General features: G+C 40.9%; 1 protein-coding gene across 1 annotated transcript in view; it reads left to right on the top strand.

Annotated features, from left to right (window-relative positions):
- The window catches only part of LOC126413103 (lactase/phlorizin hydrolase-like), a 233,745-nt gene that overhangs the window by 111,444 nt on the left and 104,232 nt on the right, over positions 1-18,069 (top strand). Inside the window, exon 12 of the mRNA XM_050082997.1 lies at positions 11,283-11,346. Within this exon, the coding sequence (XP_049938954.1) occupies positions 11,283-11,346 (64 nt within the window). The remainder of the gene's footprint in view (positions 1-11,282; positions 11,347-18,069) is intronic.

The raw sequence follows: 18,069 nt of genomic DNA, 5'->3' as shown, positions 1-18,069 counted from the left end.
AACTATGGGACTTTTTATCTGAGGTCATCAGTCCCCTACAACTTAGAACCACTTAAACCTAACTAACCAAAAAACATTACACACATCCACGCCCGAGGCAGGATTCGAACCTGCGACCGTAACAGTCGCGCGGTTCCAGACTGAAGTGCCTAGAACCGCTCGGCCACAGGGGCCGGCGATTCATCGAGGGTGAGGTTTTAGGGAAGAAAGATGCTGCAATTAGTACACTGTGTTAACACATAAAAGAAAATGCAAAAAATTACTTGGATTTTACACTGTGGTGAGATTTCGGTCCTTTTAAACGGTCTAGTCACATTAACGTCACCACCTGCCAATAGCCTGAATAATCACCTTTTGCAGAGCGGACTGCAGCAAGGTGGCCGGAAGGGAGTCAATGAAGTTCTGGAAGGTACATCAGGGTTGTGGAGCCACACTGATTCTTGTCGTGACCAGGTGCGTTAGATTTCTCGGTTGAAGATGTATGGTGCAAAAGAGCCCGATGAAGATGGTCCCATAGATTCTACATTTGGCATGGACCCGGTAGCTTGGTGGCCAGGGAAATATGCTAAACTCATCCTGGTACTCATTGAACCACACACGCTCACTGTGAACCGTGTGTCACATTGTATTGTCCTGCTGGTAGACGTCATCCTCAGATGGGATATAAAAAACTGCATGTAAGGGTGGATATCGACCCCAAGGATAGACGTATACCGGTGTGCATCTACTGTGTCTTCCAGAATGATGAGATGAACCGGGTTAATGCCATGAAAGCATTCCTCAGACCATAACAGTTCCCCCTCCGATCTGCACGAATTTTGCAGTGACGTACACGCCGATGGCCATCTCTCCAATGAAGCCTTTAAAAGTGATTCATCTCACAAGGTCACCTGTTGCCAATCAGTGGACTTCATTGAAGTGTTAATTCCAGCCTCTGTCGCCAATGAACAGCAGTCAGCACAGGTGCATGAACCAGGGGCCTGCTGCACAGGCACATACGTGGCAACACTGTTGGTACCCCTGTGGTTCATCAGGTGGGTCAGTTGCTCAACAATTGCACCTCTATTCACTCACACAAACTTCCGCAGCCATTGTTAGCAGACATCACCTATGGCCCATAGTGCACCACAGATGCTGCAGGGCCACTTTTGGATAGCACCCTTTTGCCATGCATGATATACCTTAACCATAGCGGTACGTCAACAGATTATAAATTTGGCCGCTTCGGAAACGCTTGCAACCTTGGCCTGAAGGCCATTTATCACGCCCGCTTGGAGTTTGGATAATAATGGCTTTCTTTCCGCATTATGACAACGATTGCGCTGTTTTTCGAGTACCCCGATAGGTTTTATCGATCCTTATGCTGCCACCTGGCATCTGTCAGTGTTTATTGTACGTTGACGAACATATGCAGTTGTCACATTGAGGTGACTGGACCGTGTGTTACGAATAGAAGATAGGGCAATGCCAGGTTGTAACTAATGAAGAGATAAAACTTCTTACCAGCTTAACATTACATCCGCGCCACCGTTTTGAAGAAGCAGGTGGGGATATAAGTAACGTCTATAACACGTATTTCATCTTTCAGCACTTTCCAAGGGCATTTTAGAGTCAACTAAACTGCATTGAAAACGAATACCTAGGACATCAAATCACGATAACAGAGAACGGTCTCTACAATTCCGGAGGACGAAACGACACTCACTGCATCGAATACTTTCATGTAAGTAGAAATTTCTACAGTAATACAGCAGATATTTTCGTCTTCAGAAAGTGATTTCTGTGCATACAATGTGCTGCAGTATTTCTATGGATACCTTGGAGCTGTATTGGAGGCGATACACATTGACGGTGTTCCGATTATCGGATACACAGCCTATTGTCTCATGGGTAGCCTGGAATTTAACTTGGGAGTCACGTGAGTAATTATAATATTTTCGCGTGTTAAAAGAAACAACATAGACAATACGTGGTCAGGGGATAGCGTCTGTGTTTAGTAATTAAAACGTTCTGATTCCCTGGTTCGGAACTCGACACTGCTTTCGGTTTCATTAATAATCAGAATTGGCGGCCGAAGGCTACCGGCATAAGAAGCCATTCTCGTTCTGCCAACGGCCTTGTCAAAGACGGCGGAAGAGTGCACAGAGGTTCATAGCAGTGTCTTGACCATAGGGGTGGGAAACTCCCCCTAAAGGCGGAGAATCAACAGTGATCAACGGCATGAGGATGCAGGGGGCAATGAAAACCACTGTATCAAAGACACATAACGTGTATCCACATTACAGGTGGCCTGTAATAGAACAAGTGTCATGATGATCTCTCCATTGGCAAAAGATAGCGGAATAGCCCCCCATTGGGATATGCAGGACGACGCTGCAAAGGAGGAGGTGACCATGAGGATAAAAAAAAAACGAATAACCAACGAGGACTAACGGTCTACCAGGCGGGAAGTAGATCGTGGTAGGGAGGATAGAAAATCTGAAAAGGGAAGTGCAGAGGCTCAATCTAGATATAGTAGGGGTCAGTGAGGTGAAATGCAATGAAGACAAGGATTCCGGTCAGACCAGTATAGGCTAATGTCAACAGTAGCAGAAAATGGTATAAAAGGAGTAGGATATTAAGGTAGGGCAGTCAGAATATCTCAGTGTGCAGTACAGTTGAAGAGGAACGGACGGACATCTCTGAAAAGTGTAGTCACAGGCACTGGAAAGGAAGACATACGAACAAAGAAGGTAACTGCAAAGAAAACTTGGGTAACAGAAGAAATACTTCCGTTGATCAACGAAAGAAGGAAGTACAAAAAAAAATGTTCAGGGATATTCAGGAATACAGAAATACTAGTCGCTGAGGAATAAAACAAATATGATGCGCAGGGAAGCTAAGAAGAAGTCGCTGCATGAAAAATGTGAAGAAATCGAAAAAGAAATGATAGTCGGAAGGATTGACTCAGCAAATAGGGAATTCGAAACAACCTTTGGTGAAATTAAGGAATGTGAGGGAGGTGACATTAAGAGTGCAACGGGAATTCAACTGTTGAATGCAGAGGAGTCCGCCGTTTGGTGGAAAGAGTATATTGAAGGCATATAACAGGGAAAGATTTGTCTGGAACAGGAGTCGACAGAGAAGAGAACTTCTGAGGACTTAAGACCAAATTGCGCAGAAGGAAATGATAACATTCCATCGGAATTTCTAAAATCGTTGGGGTAGTGGCTACAAAAAAAAACTATTCACGTTGGTGTTTAGTACGTATATCATATACAACAATTAGGAAGACTGCAAGAGCTGAAAAATGCGAGAATTATCGACAATATGCTTAACAGCTAATGCATCCATGTTGCTGACATCAATAATATAAAGAAAATTGGCAACAGGATAAAGTAAAGCCAGAACAGAAGAAATTCTGACGTTGCGACTGGCAATGAAAGAAGGACTAGCGAAAAATCAAGACACATTAATAGGCTTTGGCGACGTGTAAAATGCGTTCGACAATGTAAAACGGTGCAAATGTTCGAAATTCTGCGAAAAATATGGGTAAACAACAGGGAAAGATGAATAATATACAAGATGTTCAAGAGCCGAGAGGGAATTAATAATAAGAGTGGACGAGCAAGAAGGAAGATTTCGGATTAAAAAGGGTGTAAGACAGGGATGTAGTCTTTCACTCCTGCTGTTCAGTCTTTATATCAAAGAAGCAATGATGGAAATAAAGGAAATGCTCAGTGGGGGGATTAAAATTTATGGTTAAAAGATATTAATGATACGATTGGCTGATGACATTGCTATCCTGAGTGAAAGTGAAGAAATTTACGTGATCTGCTGAATGGCTTGAACAGTCTAATGAGTACAGAATATGGATTACGAGTAAATCGAAGAAAGACGAAAGTAATGACAAGTCGCAGAAATGAGAAAAGTGAGAAACTTAACATCAAGATGGATGGTCACGAGGTATATGAAGTTAGGGAACTCCGCTACCTAGGCAGCAAACTAACCAGTGACGGATGGAGGAAGGAGATCAAAAGCGTACTAGTACTGGCAAAAAGGGCATTTCTGGCCAAGAGAATTCTACTAGTATCAAACATAGGCCTTAATTTGAGGAAGAAATTTCTGAGAACATACGTTTGGAGCACAGTATTGTATGGTAGTGAAATATGGATTGTGAGAAAACCGGAACAGAAGAGAATAGAAGCACTTGAGATGCGGTGCTCTTGACGAATGTTGAGAATTAGGTGGACTGATCAAATAAGGAATGAAGAGGCTCTGCACAGAATCGGAGAGGAAAGGAACTTGTAGAAAACACTGAGAAAGAGAAGGGACAGGATGAATAGACATCTGTTAAGACATCAGGGACTGACCTCCATGGTACTAGAGGGGCTGTAGAGGGCAAAAACTGTAGAGGAAGACAGAGATTGGAATACATCCAGCAGATAATTGAGGACGTAGGTTGCAAGTGCTTCGTGGCATAGGAGGTGGGTTTGTGGCTGGCTGAAACCAGTAAGAAGACCTATGACTAAAAAAAAAGAAAGAAAAACAGACAAGGTTCAAACATATTTATTTATCAATAAAGCCCTTCCTGTGAGCTCAGTACAACATTGTGTAAAGATGATTATTCCACCATAAAACACGTCAATTCGTCGATGAGAGATGATAGAGAACTGGTAACAGAGACAAGAAAATGAAAAGCAGCGACATCTGCTCAACATGGCTGCTTGTATTGCCTTGAGTTGGTATACTGGTTTAATTGCCATCCAATATCATGAAGTTTACGTGTCTACAGAGCTAATGAAAATCTTCCGTAGATTACGCCAAACCTATGTGGGTGATAGGACGGGTCATAATAATACAATAAAACTACTATAAAACCGACTTTTCGACCATACGAACAGCGGTCCCCCTCTGTTCAAGCAGTTTCTTCTCCCGAATACGCAGCTACGAAAACGGTCGAAACGTTCGTTATATAACCGTTTCAATCTTTGAAAATTGGTCAGCCGGACAGCCAAAACCGTTATATTCGAATTGACACCAGCTTTGTAAATGTACCTGATTACAGAAGCCGATATTTGGAGCAACTGCAATACACAGGGTGATTCCGTGTTGTTGTTCCAAACTTTTAGGGATGTTGGCGAACGGTAAACGTGTCTGTGTCAGGTATGGGTCCATCGTATGTAAAGGACCAAATCGAAAGTAATAAGCAACAATAGTTTTGGTACCTCTGACAGTGTTAAATGTATGCAGCTGCCGTTGAAGCTAAGATTGTGCGGTAAGCTATCCTGTCGAACACTTAGCTGTAGATGTTGGAATAACAACTCGACTAATCCAATGCAAACGGCATGCTCTGTACTGACAAGAGAGTCCTGCTATACAGCACCTGTAATTGAGTGTAGTAGCTTGCAGTCTGCGAAAAAATATGTACTAACGTCTATCAGCTCTAGCCATAGGGAGTTGTACCCGATGGCGGATCTTGACAACATTATTTTCTTATATGGGCTATCAATTGGAAGCAGTAGGGAAGCGGAAATGTGCTGGACCAATTATCCGCGGAGAAGACATCCTACTCACACCATATTTACAGGACTATTCCCACCATTAAGTTAAACTCAGCGATTGGTACCACTTTTCAACGACTGCGGAAGACGACGAACAAAACAGTCTCCCGAGTTAGAAAATGCAGTGCTTGTTCGAGTGGATGAGACGCCTCCAATCAACTGTCCACAGTGGCACGTGAAATGACTGTAGAGAAGTGAGAGGTGAGTATTACCAGAAATACAGCTAAACCACTAGAGAAATTACCGAGCGAGGTGCCGCAGTGATTAGCACACTGGACTCGCATTCGGGAGGACGACGGTTCAATCCCGTCTCCAGCCATCCTGATTTAGATTTTCCGTGAATTCCCTAAATCGTTTCAGGCAAATGCCGGGATGGTTCCATTGAAAGGGCACGGCCGATTTCCTTCCCAATCTTTCCCTAACCCGAGCTTGCGCTCCGTCTCTAATGACCTCGTTGTCGAAGGGACGTTAAACACTAACTACCACCACCACCACTAGAGAAATTGCGTACTTTGACTCCGGCTATCTTCGAACGTCGTGTCATGTTCGGACGATGGCTCACGCCGTGCTTTACACTCGCTTTTCACGTTCCAGCGTACCCATTCTTCACTGATTAAGCCTGTTTCACCAGAGATGGAATGCAAAAGGCTGTAGTCATATCTGAGTCGAAGAGAATCCTTACGCTACAATTGTGAAAAGGCAACACAGACCGAGCGAGGGTTAGCGCAATGGTTAGCACACTAGTCTCACATTCGGGAGGACTAAGTTTCAAATCCGCGTCCCGCCATCCTGTTTTAGCTTTTCTGTGATGTTTCCTTCGAAATGGGACTGCCGCTTTCCTTCTCCATCCTTCCCTAATCCGAGTTTTTGTTTCGTCTCTAAAGACCTCATTGTCAACGGGACGTTAAACGCTAATCTCCCCTTCCTCCTCCTACATTCACTCAGATCATTAACCAACGTGGGTACAGGTGTCGTTAATGAATACATAATAGACACGTTTCCCCTTCCATCCAGCTTAAATGCTCCAGTGAACAGAATATTTATCAATGTAATACTATCTATGTTCTCTGAACATGTTCCACTTGTTATTCGTCAACGGATGTGGTCCCAATATGACGAAACCCCACTTCACTTTGAAGGACAGCTTTATCTGAAATTCCTGAAAAGTGGATAAGCAGAGGAGGTACCGTTTCGTGGCCAGTACGTTAACGTGATCTCGCTCGAATGGATTTCTCCTTTGGATGCATATAAAGAGTCTTGGGTACGAGAGGCTTATAGTGACTGTCAAACATTCTCACTGCCTGTGGCACTATTCATGCTACGTCGGGGATATTAGAACTGGTGAAACAGAGCTTTGTGCGACGATGCCATGCTTACACTGATGCTGCGGGACACCATTTTGAACAACTTTTGTAGAAGTAGCAGTTTGTGAAACTTGTACAGTTAAATAATTTTCAGTCCGTCGGACATCAAGTGACGTGCGCTGTTACTAGTGCAACAGGGGATGTTACCTGTGGGTATTGGGGAGTACTGAGTGGAAATTCTGTATGTCGTGAACAGGGATCGGAAGGCGGGGCCCTTAGTTTGAGCGCCACGCATTTTTAACCTGAGTAGATTTTCGTTTATACATTTCCAGCCTGCCTTTTCTAGACTGGGGTGCCTTATCTCTCGTTGGTTCATTCACCCATCTTCAATGACAGTTTGTAACAACTTCAAGGCATCAACCTGTAGATTATACCTGATAGTTTAGAACATTTCGTTAGTGTTTATTTCTTTTTTTACGAGTTTTTGATATCACTATTTATTTACTTCTTTTCTTTAACTTTTTAGTATCCTCTAATCAGAGCAGTCTCATTTATACACTGCTGAGCCAAAGAATTATGACCACCTAGCATGTTAGTTCACCTTTGGAAGAAAATAGAGCAGCGATTTTCTTTATATGATTTCGAGAAGGCATTAGTAGATAGCACAAGCTGTCTAGTTCATTTAACGACAATCCCCTAAATTACACACCGATGGTTTATAGGGACGAGTTGGCAAAAAACTGCATCCCAGACGTCTTCCATCGTGTTTAGATCAGGAGAATTTTGTGACCAAGACATCGGTTTCAGTTCATTGCAATAATTGTAAAACAACTGTAGCATGATTCTGGCCCTATCAAACAAACAGTTATCTTTCTAAAAGATGCCATCGCCGCCAGGGAAAGCATCAAATACCAATTGATACAGATGCCCCTCAGTAATGTTAAGGGAGTTGACAGCTGCATTGGTGGCTTCGATTATTACGACAGGTCACATGATAGTCCAAGTGGATGTCCCTGTGGCATAGTCCTGCTGTCGCCAGCTTGCTCCGTGGCGTGGTGCATGTTTCGAGCAGTCGTTGGCTGGCTGAGACCGTACCTGAACACGACCGTCGATCCGGTGTAGCAAGAAAGGTGACCAGGCAACGCATTACTTCTCATCGACATTTCAATCTCGATGATTTAGTACGCACTACAATCGTAATTTGACAATTCTGCCTGCCTGATATGGTCAATCAAAACGTAATAACAATTTTAGAAACTAGGCCAAGGAAACGTGGAACGGCGAGGCAGAGTTTAGGGAAAACACCTTTCACCCTGTAGTTCACGCACGAATACCAGAAGTCAAAGTCGGTCACTAAGTAGTCGAAAAACGACCAGAGCGAACGATGATCCACTCCAGAAGAACGCAAATACCTGTGGCCCTTTCGTTCTGAAAACCCATGGAGCCTCCTGTCAGAGCCCCTCCACCGACTGCCTTGCATCGATCACTCCAGCCACCGTACTGCCGATCGCGCCCTCTCGCATCCACTGTCCCTTAAATCGAGCAGCTGCCGCCATGCCAGCGCCTCCACCACAACAAGAACATCTCATAAGCCAACATACAAAGGACAGACTGACACCAGAATTCGAAGGAAGGTGAGGCACAAGGCTCAGGTGCAGCATGGGAAGACGTCGGGACAATCTGTTGCAGAGTCCCATGTTCAATAGGTTGCACCACAAGATCCGCTCAAAAATATCAGAACTGTGCTGTGGTGTCAGACTTGCCATAGACCACCTCCTTTCCTGCTCTACAGAGCAGCAAATCTTTCGATCTCCTCGTTCAGCGGTGAGGAACAGTCTTTAAAAAGTCGTGTGCGTATGCAGATTTTGGTTTCTAACAGCTTCCCTGAGTTTTTTTACTCGTAAATCGAGTGCCGTGATGGTATCTTTCACAGACCCATGTTCCCTTTCCTTTCCATACTTGCACAGTCGGAGCTTGTTCTCCATCTGTAACAACCTCATCATCAATTAGAGATTGATTTCATCAAAGCTTACTGGGAACTAATGTATTTAATTCCTTTGTTTCTGATTCATAGTGGCTGCAGGACCAAATGGTGTCTGTCCTTTCGTACATGCCAGAGAGGACGTACACCACATACATAATTAAAACGAGTAAGACTAACGATCACCTCAGTGTGGACGCAGACCGTGCTCTAATTCTTACGGGGATGGGCGAAATGCAGCTAGTAATGAGGATAATGGGCAATGGGCCCTACATTACTAGTTTGTATGTGTAAGCTGGCAGTTTGGGTCTGACTGGAGGCCTGCTATGGTAGTCTACATAGTTGCGATGACCACTGAGTTTAGCTGGCGCATTGGTCAGTGCATGTGCCTAGTAACCAGGAGATTCTGGTTAGAATCCGGATCTGGCACAAATTTTCTACTTTACGCATTGATTCCGTCAGTGCAAGCTGGCAGCTAATTTCTTTAACTCCTTCGTGTCTTAAATATTTGCATTTTTTCTATCCACATGGATGTGATTTATTTTCAGTCTGTACAGAATCACTTTCTCATGGCAATTTATCATCATGGCTTCTGGTGCAAAAACTGAGTGGATCAGGGGCTGCTTGGGAAGACACCTTCTGGGGTTTCTGTGTCACTACTTCCTCCTGGGATTTCGTTGCTTCCGCTTTCCCTGGAAATAGTAGCACTTCGCATGTTTGTGCATCAGTCTTCTCTGGCTGGGCAAATGACTGTTTTCTCTTAGACACTTCTGTACGTCCCCGAGTGACATAAGAGAAGGAGCTTTTCCATGCTCAGAAACTGTTTATACATCTCGCGCCTTAACTTGTATCCCTGTACTCGTTGTCCCTAGTCTTACTGGATAAGGGTGAATACCTGCCACAGGTAAGTGGGTCATTGAATATACTTTGATCTGTCCGTACTCAGTTACAAAATATCTATGTGGTAAAATATATGCAAGTTCTTTTCCGTGACGTCACGTAGTTCCGTAGAAAATTATCTTCTACTACATGCAACCATGTCAAAAATTGTTGTCGCGGTAATAAACACTGAACTCAATTATTTGTTTATCCCATGGTAAGCTGCTGCTTGTAATGTGAGTAGATACCGTTCTCGCATAGTACATATAGCGATTTAAAAATACGCAGTGCCAGAAATGAAAAATGTGATGGATGAAGTTCTGCAATACACAACAAGAATACCTTGCAATTATCAAATAAATGATTGGATATAGCAGTGGCGACACTTGTATGTGCCTGTAAACCCGTGACAGTAACATAGTCGTTATGATGATGTTTTTAATAGTGCAGTTGTAATGTCTCTTGCAGCGGTCTCTCCACGATATTTTCAGAAATTTTATAAATTATATAACTCAGTACATATCTCGAAATATCTCTTCTTATCTTACCGATTATCAATGCAAAGTAGTTTCAAGCCCAATTATTCCTTGGAGCGTCCATTTACTCCATGGAATAGCTTCTCTGCTATCTATGTTTTCTCTCATGAAAAGAATAAAAACTTCTTGCCGATTAGTCGTAAAAGAAGGATCTATATGTGTGTATTGTTGAGCGAGTCGCCATCTTGATGAGATTCTCTAAGGGAAGGAGTTTAATACATGAACTAAACTAAAGTAAGTGTGTTCGCGTATTATTTAACGGATTATTATCATTGACAGTGTCTGCTTACTACGCTGTGTTGCACGGGATCAGTGGGGAACGTCTGATTTACACTGGACGAACCTGCCGTTTTGAATGCTCAAGATATCCAGTTACTTCAAATAAATAGGCTAAAACGGTCTTACCAGCAGATCTCCGGTCTTCCCCACGTGATCACCGAAAGTTAATAATGATTACAAATGTTTCCAGGAGATCGACTGACAATTTTCGTCGCACCGAGACTTCGAAATTGCTTCACTGCCGTATGGAATTTAAGTTAAGCTTAACTTAATCAGGACAGAACAGTATTGAACTGTGTGAATGTGATAAGTCTGCTTTTTCAATGAAAATTCCCTTAATATACGCATGTTTTTACTGTCCTGATCAGTGAAACTAAATCAGGCCGGTGTGAGAGCGGTTCTTTAAATTTAAGAAATATTAAATTTGGCTTCACTGTGACAGGACTCATTTTTGAGCATTACTTAAACATTGTGTGAATTTTATGTTGCATGTGCACGAGAGCAAAGAAGACGAGGCCTGTTCCAGAAGTCACAATTTCGCCACAACCTACGAGAACGTCGTTCAGGCCAGACAATATACAATTAAATTTTTGTAGATAGAAATTTAGAATAACTATTTAAATGTCTATCGGGTTGAACTTTAGATAGGAAGTGTTTAATAGAAGTGAGTATTATGCAAAGTTTAGGTCAGTGACATTATTAACTCAGATGCGAGTGACTTTATATGTTTGTTGTTCTGTGTATTAATGGTTCTTACTAGGGCGGCTTATAGAATGGCAATGCAACAGCAGAGCGAATCACAACAGCCCTCAGCTGTTTCTGAGGTTAGTGAAACATTAGACGCTAGCTTAACTGAAGTAGTGCCTAGCGGCAGCATTAGTCAGGCCCCACAACAAAGCTTAAGTGTTTCGATGTCATCTGAGCAGGACGAAATAAACCCATTGACTGTAATCATGCAGCAGTTAACACTGTTAGCCAAAAATGTAACAGACTTAACTAAAGCGCAAATAGAGACTAAAAGGGAATTAACTAAAGCGCAAATAGAGACTAAAAGGGAATTAACTAAAGCGCAAATAGAGACTAAAAGGGAAATAAATGAACAATTAGCAGCCAATCAAGTGAAAGTCCAAGAGCAATTAGAAGCTAATCAAGCGGAATTAAATAATAAATTAGAAGAGAGTTTTCAGAAACTTGATGATAAATTAAATAAAACTGCGGAAGAATTGAAAATTCAGAATGAAAAGACAGAATTAAAATTAGCTGCTCAAATTGAGCAAGTCACTCAGCAGTGTAATGAAAATGCGAAGAAGTTACGCCTAGAGCTAACTGAGTATGTTGCTACTAAGCTTGATACTATTAAAGAGCAGGTCGAGTCAATCCCACAGATAGTTCAAGCACAAGAACAGATGCAATGTTCTATCGCGGTAATTCCGGTATTAGTTGAAGTTCAAGATGAGTTAAAGCAACCAGTAAACGAGATGTCAGCAGATATGCAGGATTTGAGACAATCACAAGACAACATCCCGAAGGACATCCAAAATTTGGATAAATCCATAAATAACATAAAGGAGAGACAAGACGAGGTTGATCATAAGGTAAACATTCTCGCGGGAAAATTCTCGCAGTTAAGTTTAGAAAGGAAAAGCATTTCTTCAGACAATATTGAACATACGGTCAGAGCAGCTATACAATCTATGACCCAGGGTTCTGAAGAAAATTCATTTAATAAAGGTTTTCGAGAAGCCAAAGAACAACTAGGCAAAGAACTTGAACAATGGGAAGAAAACATTGAGAGACATTAATGCACACGCTCATCTATGACCCAGGGTTCTGAAGAAAATTCATTTAATAAAGGTTTTCGAGAAGCCAGAGGACAACTAGGCGAAGAACTTGAACTTGAACAATGGAAAGAAAACACTGAGAGACATTAATGCACACGTTCGTTTTTTCAATCAACATCAATCACAACACTATGAGGGTAGTCATAATGCCTGTAATTGTAAAAGCAATACTGAGGAGAAAATGCTGAAACAACGTCAATTCAAGATCTACAACCCAGACAAGAAAAATGTTCATCCCGTAGTGTTTATAAGAAGTTTTAGGGGAGTATTGCCAAAAATTTGGAGTGAGTGGCAAAAGGTTAGTTTCGTGACCGGTTATATCAGGGGTCAGGAGCTATATGGGCACCTGATATGATATCAACTTGGGACACATATGAAGATTTTGAACGAGCATTTTTATCCAAATACTGGTCCGAAGGAGTACAAGAACGTTTAAGGCAGGAGGTATTATACCCGGAACCTTTTTCTTTTTCACGTGGGTCTTTAAAGAAATACTTTGAGAAATATATAAACAAATCGCAGTATTGGGATAAGCCTATGCCTCTACAAGACGTGATTGGCATATTAAAATCTCGACTTCCGGCCAGCATCAGAAATAGAATGCTGTATATTAATGAGCATGACCTTGACTCTTTCATGACTACGCTTGACACTATAGATATGATCGAGGAAGATGAACATCGGCTAAGACAACCGATTATGCAGAGGAGAGCGATTGAGGCGCCAAATGCAAACCGGAATGGAAACGGATTTAATAATTATTATACTAGGAATAGTCAGAGATTCAACGGAAACAATTGCAACGGAAATGGAAATTTCAATAACAGTGCTGCGAGGGGCAGATTCAGAGACAATCGAACAGGTCGCAGATACAACCCAATGTTTGGAAATGCAAGAGATTATCAGAACCAGCAGTTTTCAAATAATAATAATAATGCGTACAGAAATTCTGACACTCGATTTGAAGCAAATAACACAACCAGTCATCAACAACAACCAGTCATAACAGAAGTAGTGGATGATTCAAGAGGAAATAATAATCGACATTTAAACTGAAGAGGGCCGCTTTATGCTCCGTAAAGTCGGCCGGGGAATACAAAAGGGGCAAACCTGTTTGAAACGAAATTAATTCCGTGGCAATGTTGAGATACAATGAAGGCGAATTAATGACAGATGAATTGACAAGAGACTTAGAGGCCTGTGTAGTCGAAGATAAAAGGGTTCCTGTGTCTGAGATCATCACAGAAGTGGGAGGAATTTTAACCAATGTTGTATTGGACACAGCTTCATCTACAGACGTAGTATCCGGAACTTTGTTTCGCAGAATTAGTAAAATTAAGAAAATCCCTGTCCTACCAGTACAAAATTGCCGAGTTGTAGGTGCAGTGGGAGCAAAATCCAGGAACGTCAAGATACAAACGCTTATAGAGATAAAATTGGGAAATGTAGCTAAACAATGCACATTCCTTGTAGTGGAGAAGTTGTTAGTAAATTGTATTCTTGGCATTGGAACTTTGCAAGCCTGCAATTGTAAGTTGGACTTGGTAGAAGGGAAGGTGCATTTTAAAATCAAACATCAATTTGTTACACTGATCTTACTGAGAAAGGAGGCAGTGTATGAGCGATATTTCCGTGGTGCTGCTGTGCAGTTGATTTGTGCTGAAAGTAATAATATGTGCCGACTACCGATCAAGTCAATTCAAGAAGAGGATTTCAGACAAACAGTCGAACAGAAGATTGCTGAGTCAGATTGCCTAACGGATAGTCGGAGGGAACAATTATTCAATATATTAACAGAATATGAGTCAGTTTTCGATGAAAGGCCCGGAATTATTAGAGGATATGTTTGTACATTACAGATTAACCCCCATAAGACATTTTGCCGCACACACTATCCCATTCCCTGTCGATTAAAACAACCAGTTCAGGAAGAGATACAGAAAATGTTAAACTGGAATCTTATTGAACCGTCGAACAGCCCATATTGTTCTCCGTTGCTTGTTGTACCAAAGCCAGGAGGAAAAGTTCGATTGGTATTAGATGCAAGGGAAATTAACAAAATTATAGTACCTGTGCGCACACATCCGGAGAACATCGATGAGTTAATACAGAAATTTCAAGATGTATCCTATTTAACCAGTATTGATTTGAGAAGTTCGTTCTGGCAAGTCCAGTTAGACAAGGACTCAAGAAAGTATACTGCTTTTATATATGGAGGGAGAAGCTATCAGTGCAAGGTCGTTCCGTTTGGTCTAAATATCAGCTCTGGAGTTTTTATTTCTGCGTTGGACTATGCCCTAGGACCAGAACTACGTAGTCGAATAACGGTTTTTGTGGACGATCTATAAATTGCCTCTAAATCTTGGGAGGAACATGTACAACTCATTAGGAGGATTTTTGCTGTGTTCAAACAAACTGGTATAACTGCAAATCTAAAAAAATCCCAATTTTCTTTACAGAGAATTAAATTCTTAGGACATATGATTAATGCAAAAGGCATTCTTCCAACAGAAATGAAGATTAGTGCGATAAAAAATTTTCCAACTCCAAGAAACAGAAGACAACTGAAAGGCTTTATAGGTTTGGCTTCATTTTTTCGTCGATTTATTAAAACTCAAGCAATGAACTCTGAAGCACTAAACCGGCTCCTGAGGGAAGATGTACCATGGCAATGGTCTAATGATTGTGAAAAGGCTTTTTGTGAAATTAAGGATCAACTGATAAATGCTCCGTTATTATACCACCCTGATATGAATGTCGGATTCTGTTTATCCACTGATTCATCAGATGTCGGATTAGGATCTTGTTTATTTCAAATTAGGTACATCGATGGTGTAAAAACCTTTTGTCCAATTGCATTTGCTAGCAGAGTTTTATCCACCTGTGAAAGAGCATATACCACTACGGAATTAGAAGCTTTAGCAGTTATTTGGTCTTTGAAAAGGTTTAATTATTATGTATATGGCTCAAGGATAGCCGTTTATTGTGACCACCAATCATTAACCTTTTTACAAACTTGTAAGTTGCTGCATCCTCACTTGTCAAGGTGGACGCTGGCGGTGCAAGAATATCAGTTTCAAATTATTCATGTAGCCGGAAAAGAAAATATTATAGCTGACGTGTTGTCAGGATCTCCAGAAGGAATAACACCTGAACTGGATGTAAATAATAAGGCACAATTTCCAGTGCTTCTTCTTCAAGAAAATAATTACAAGTTATATTATATTCATTTATGTAAGACAATGGCTCAGCTTCAGAAGGAGAATCGACGATGGAATGCTATAATACGACAATTCAATCAACAAAATCCTATGGTCAATTTCGAATACTACCGGCTGGTGAATAATATTTTATTTTTTAAATCTGGGAAGGCTGAGAATCCAAAGTGGTGTATCTGCATACCCGAAGAATATGAAGAACGATTAATTTGGTTCACACATTTGACCTGGGGTCATGTTGGTGTTGTTAAGTGTGCTAACAAGATTAGATATTATTGTTACTTCCCAAATATAAGGCGAAAAGTGCACAAAGTCATCCAGAAATGTATTCTCTGTCAAAAGGCTAAGCCGGACAACAAGGGAAATAAAATTGCGCTTCACTCAATAATACCTGAAGCACCAAGATCACTTATATCATGTGATATTTGTGGACCACTTCCTAGAGCCAGAGGTGGTGTTAAGTACATTATTGGATTCTGTGATGTGTTTACAAAATATGTTAAACTATATCCTATAAAATCAGCAACTGCAAGAGCTGCCGCAGTAAAGTTTGTAAATGACTACATTCCTCATGCAAGGATTCCAAAATCTATAATCTCCGACAATGCGAAGATATTTACTGGATATTTATGGAGAAAATTAGTATCACAACTAGGAATAAAACAGATATTTACATCTTGCTATCATCCACAAGGGAATATAATTGAAAGGGTTTTTCGAGAACTAAACAGATTCATGAGAACATACTGTCATGATAAACAAACTACCTGGATAAACTATTTGACCGAGTTTGAGCAGATTTATAATAATTTACCTCATAGTTCTACAAACTTTACCCCAGATGAACTGATGTTCAGGGATAACGAAAGAAACTTTTGGGTAGATAACTTGCCTAAACTCGAGGACACCAAACTGTCATGGGAAGAAAAAATTCGCAATGCTCTCATTAATATTACGGAGAAAGCAAGACAGCGAAAGGAAATCCATGACAGAAACATCAAACGGATTCAGACTTTCAATATCGGACAAAAAAATTCTTTTAAGAAGACACATCAAGTCATCAAGGTTGAAGAAGACCATCAGAAAATGGAATTTAATTTATACAGGTCCATATATAATAGTTGATATACCGAATCCTGGTGCGTATTTATTAGCATATCCGGATTCTGGAAGAATAAAAGGATTATATCCCCATGTAGACCTAAAGAGGTACTTTTAAGGAAAGTGTTCCAAATTAAATGAAAAGTCTGTATGAAGTATTTGGGTGTTAAAAATGAAGTGCGAAGGACAGTATGCCTCAGCTACTGTGATAGGTTAAATGACAGCATGCCAAGCATCTGTGATAGTTCAATGAACAGTAAGCGATTGCTTCTGTGACAGTATAGGAATATTAAGAAAAGTAAGTGGAACTGTAGCTATTGCTGCTGTGAAGACTTACGGTTTATCTGTCTACACGATGATCACCAAAGAAGCTTGTGCATGTGAAATAATATACATTCAGGGAGTGTTAATCTCCAGTGAGAATAAGTTTACTGAAACTATATGATCGAATACGGTGCTTGCGTGTGCAGTTAGTGTTTGTAAACTGACAGTTCACAGGAGAACAAATGAACCGCGTTAGGAAATTAGAAATTAGAATCGATTGCTACTGCCCACAGATATAAAGACTCGCTGCTTTTTTTTTTTTTTTTTTTTTTTTTTTTTTTTTTTTTTTTTTTTGGCGCAAGCTAAATTCTATTCAAGACAATTTAATTAACCAGCTTAGTGTGTGTTTATAAAATTAGAGTTAATAAGAAAGGTCTTCATTGAATTTATAATAATGTGTCATTTTCCAGTTGGATTTGTTTATTGTTATATTGCATTCATATGATTTACACTGGACGAACCTGCCGTTTTGAATGCTCAAGATATCCAGTTACTTCAAAGAAATAGGCTAACACGGTCTTACCAGCAGATCTCCGGTCTTCCCCATGTGATCACCGAAAGTTAATAATTATTACAAATGTTTCCAGGAGATCGACTGACAATTTTCGTCGCACCGAGACTTCGAAATTGCTTCACTGCCTTATGGAATTTAAGTTAAGCTTAATTTAATCAGGACAGAACAGTATTGAACTGTGTGAATGCGATAAGTCTGCTATGTCAATGAAAATTCCCTTAATATACGCATGTTTTTACTATCCTGATCAGTGAAGCTAAATCAGGCCGGTGTGAGAGAGGTTCTTCAAATTTAAGAATTATTGAACAGTCCTTACGTGAAATGTATGTTGTGGGTGGCAGAATCCATCTGTGGTCAGCTTCAAATGTCAGTTCTCAACAGTGTCCCTCGAAAAGAACATCATCTTCCCTCCATGGATTCCCATTTGACTTACCTGGTGAGTGTAATCCGAATATTAAAAAAATATTACTCACCATGCAAAGTGACTCTCATGATCAACTGAATTAATTATCCTATTAATTTGATATCAATGACGTGCTATGTGGTAGG

This window comes from Schistocerca serialis, chromosome 7, assembly GCF_023864345.2.
Source record: "Schistocerca serialis cubense isolate TAMUIC-IGC-003099 chromosome 7, iqSchSeri2.2, whole genome shotgun sequence".
Classification (NCBI taxonomy): domain Eukaryota; kingdom Metazoa; phylum Arthropoda; class Insecta; order Orthoptera; family Acrididae; genus Schistocerca; species Schistocerca serialis.
This window is presented reverse-complemented; position numbering and strand designations above follow the sequence as displayed.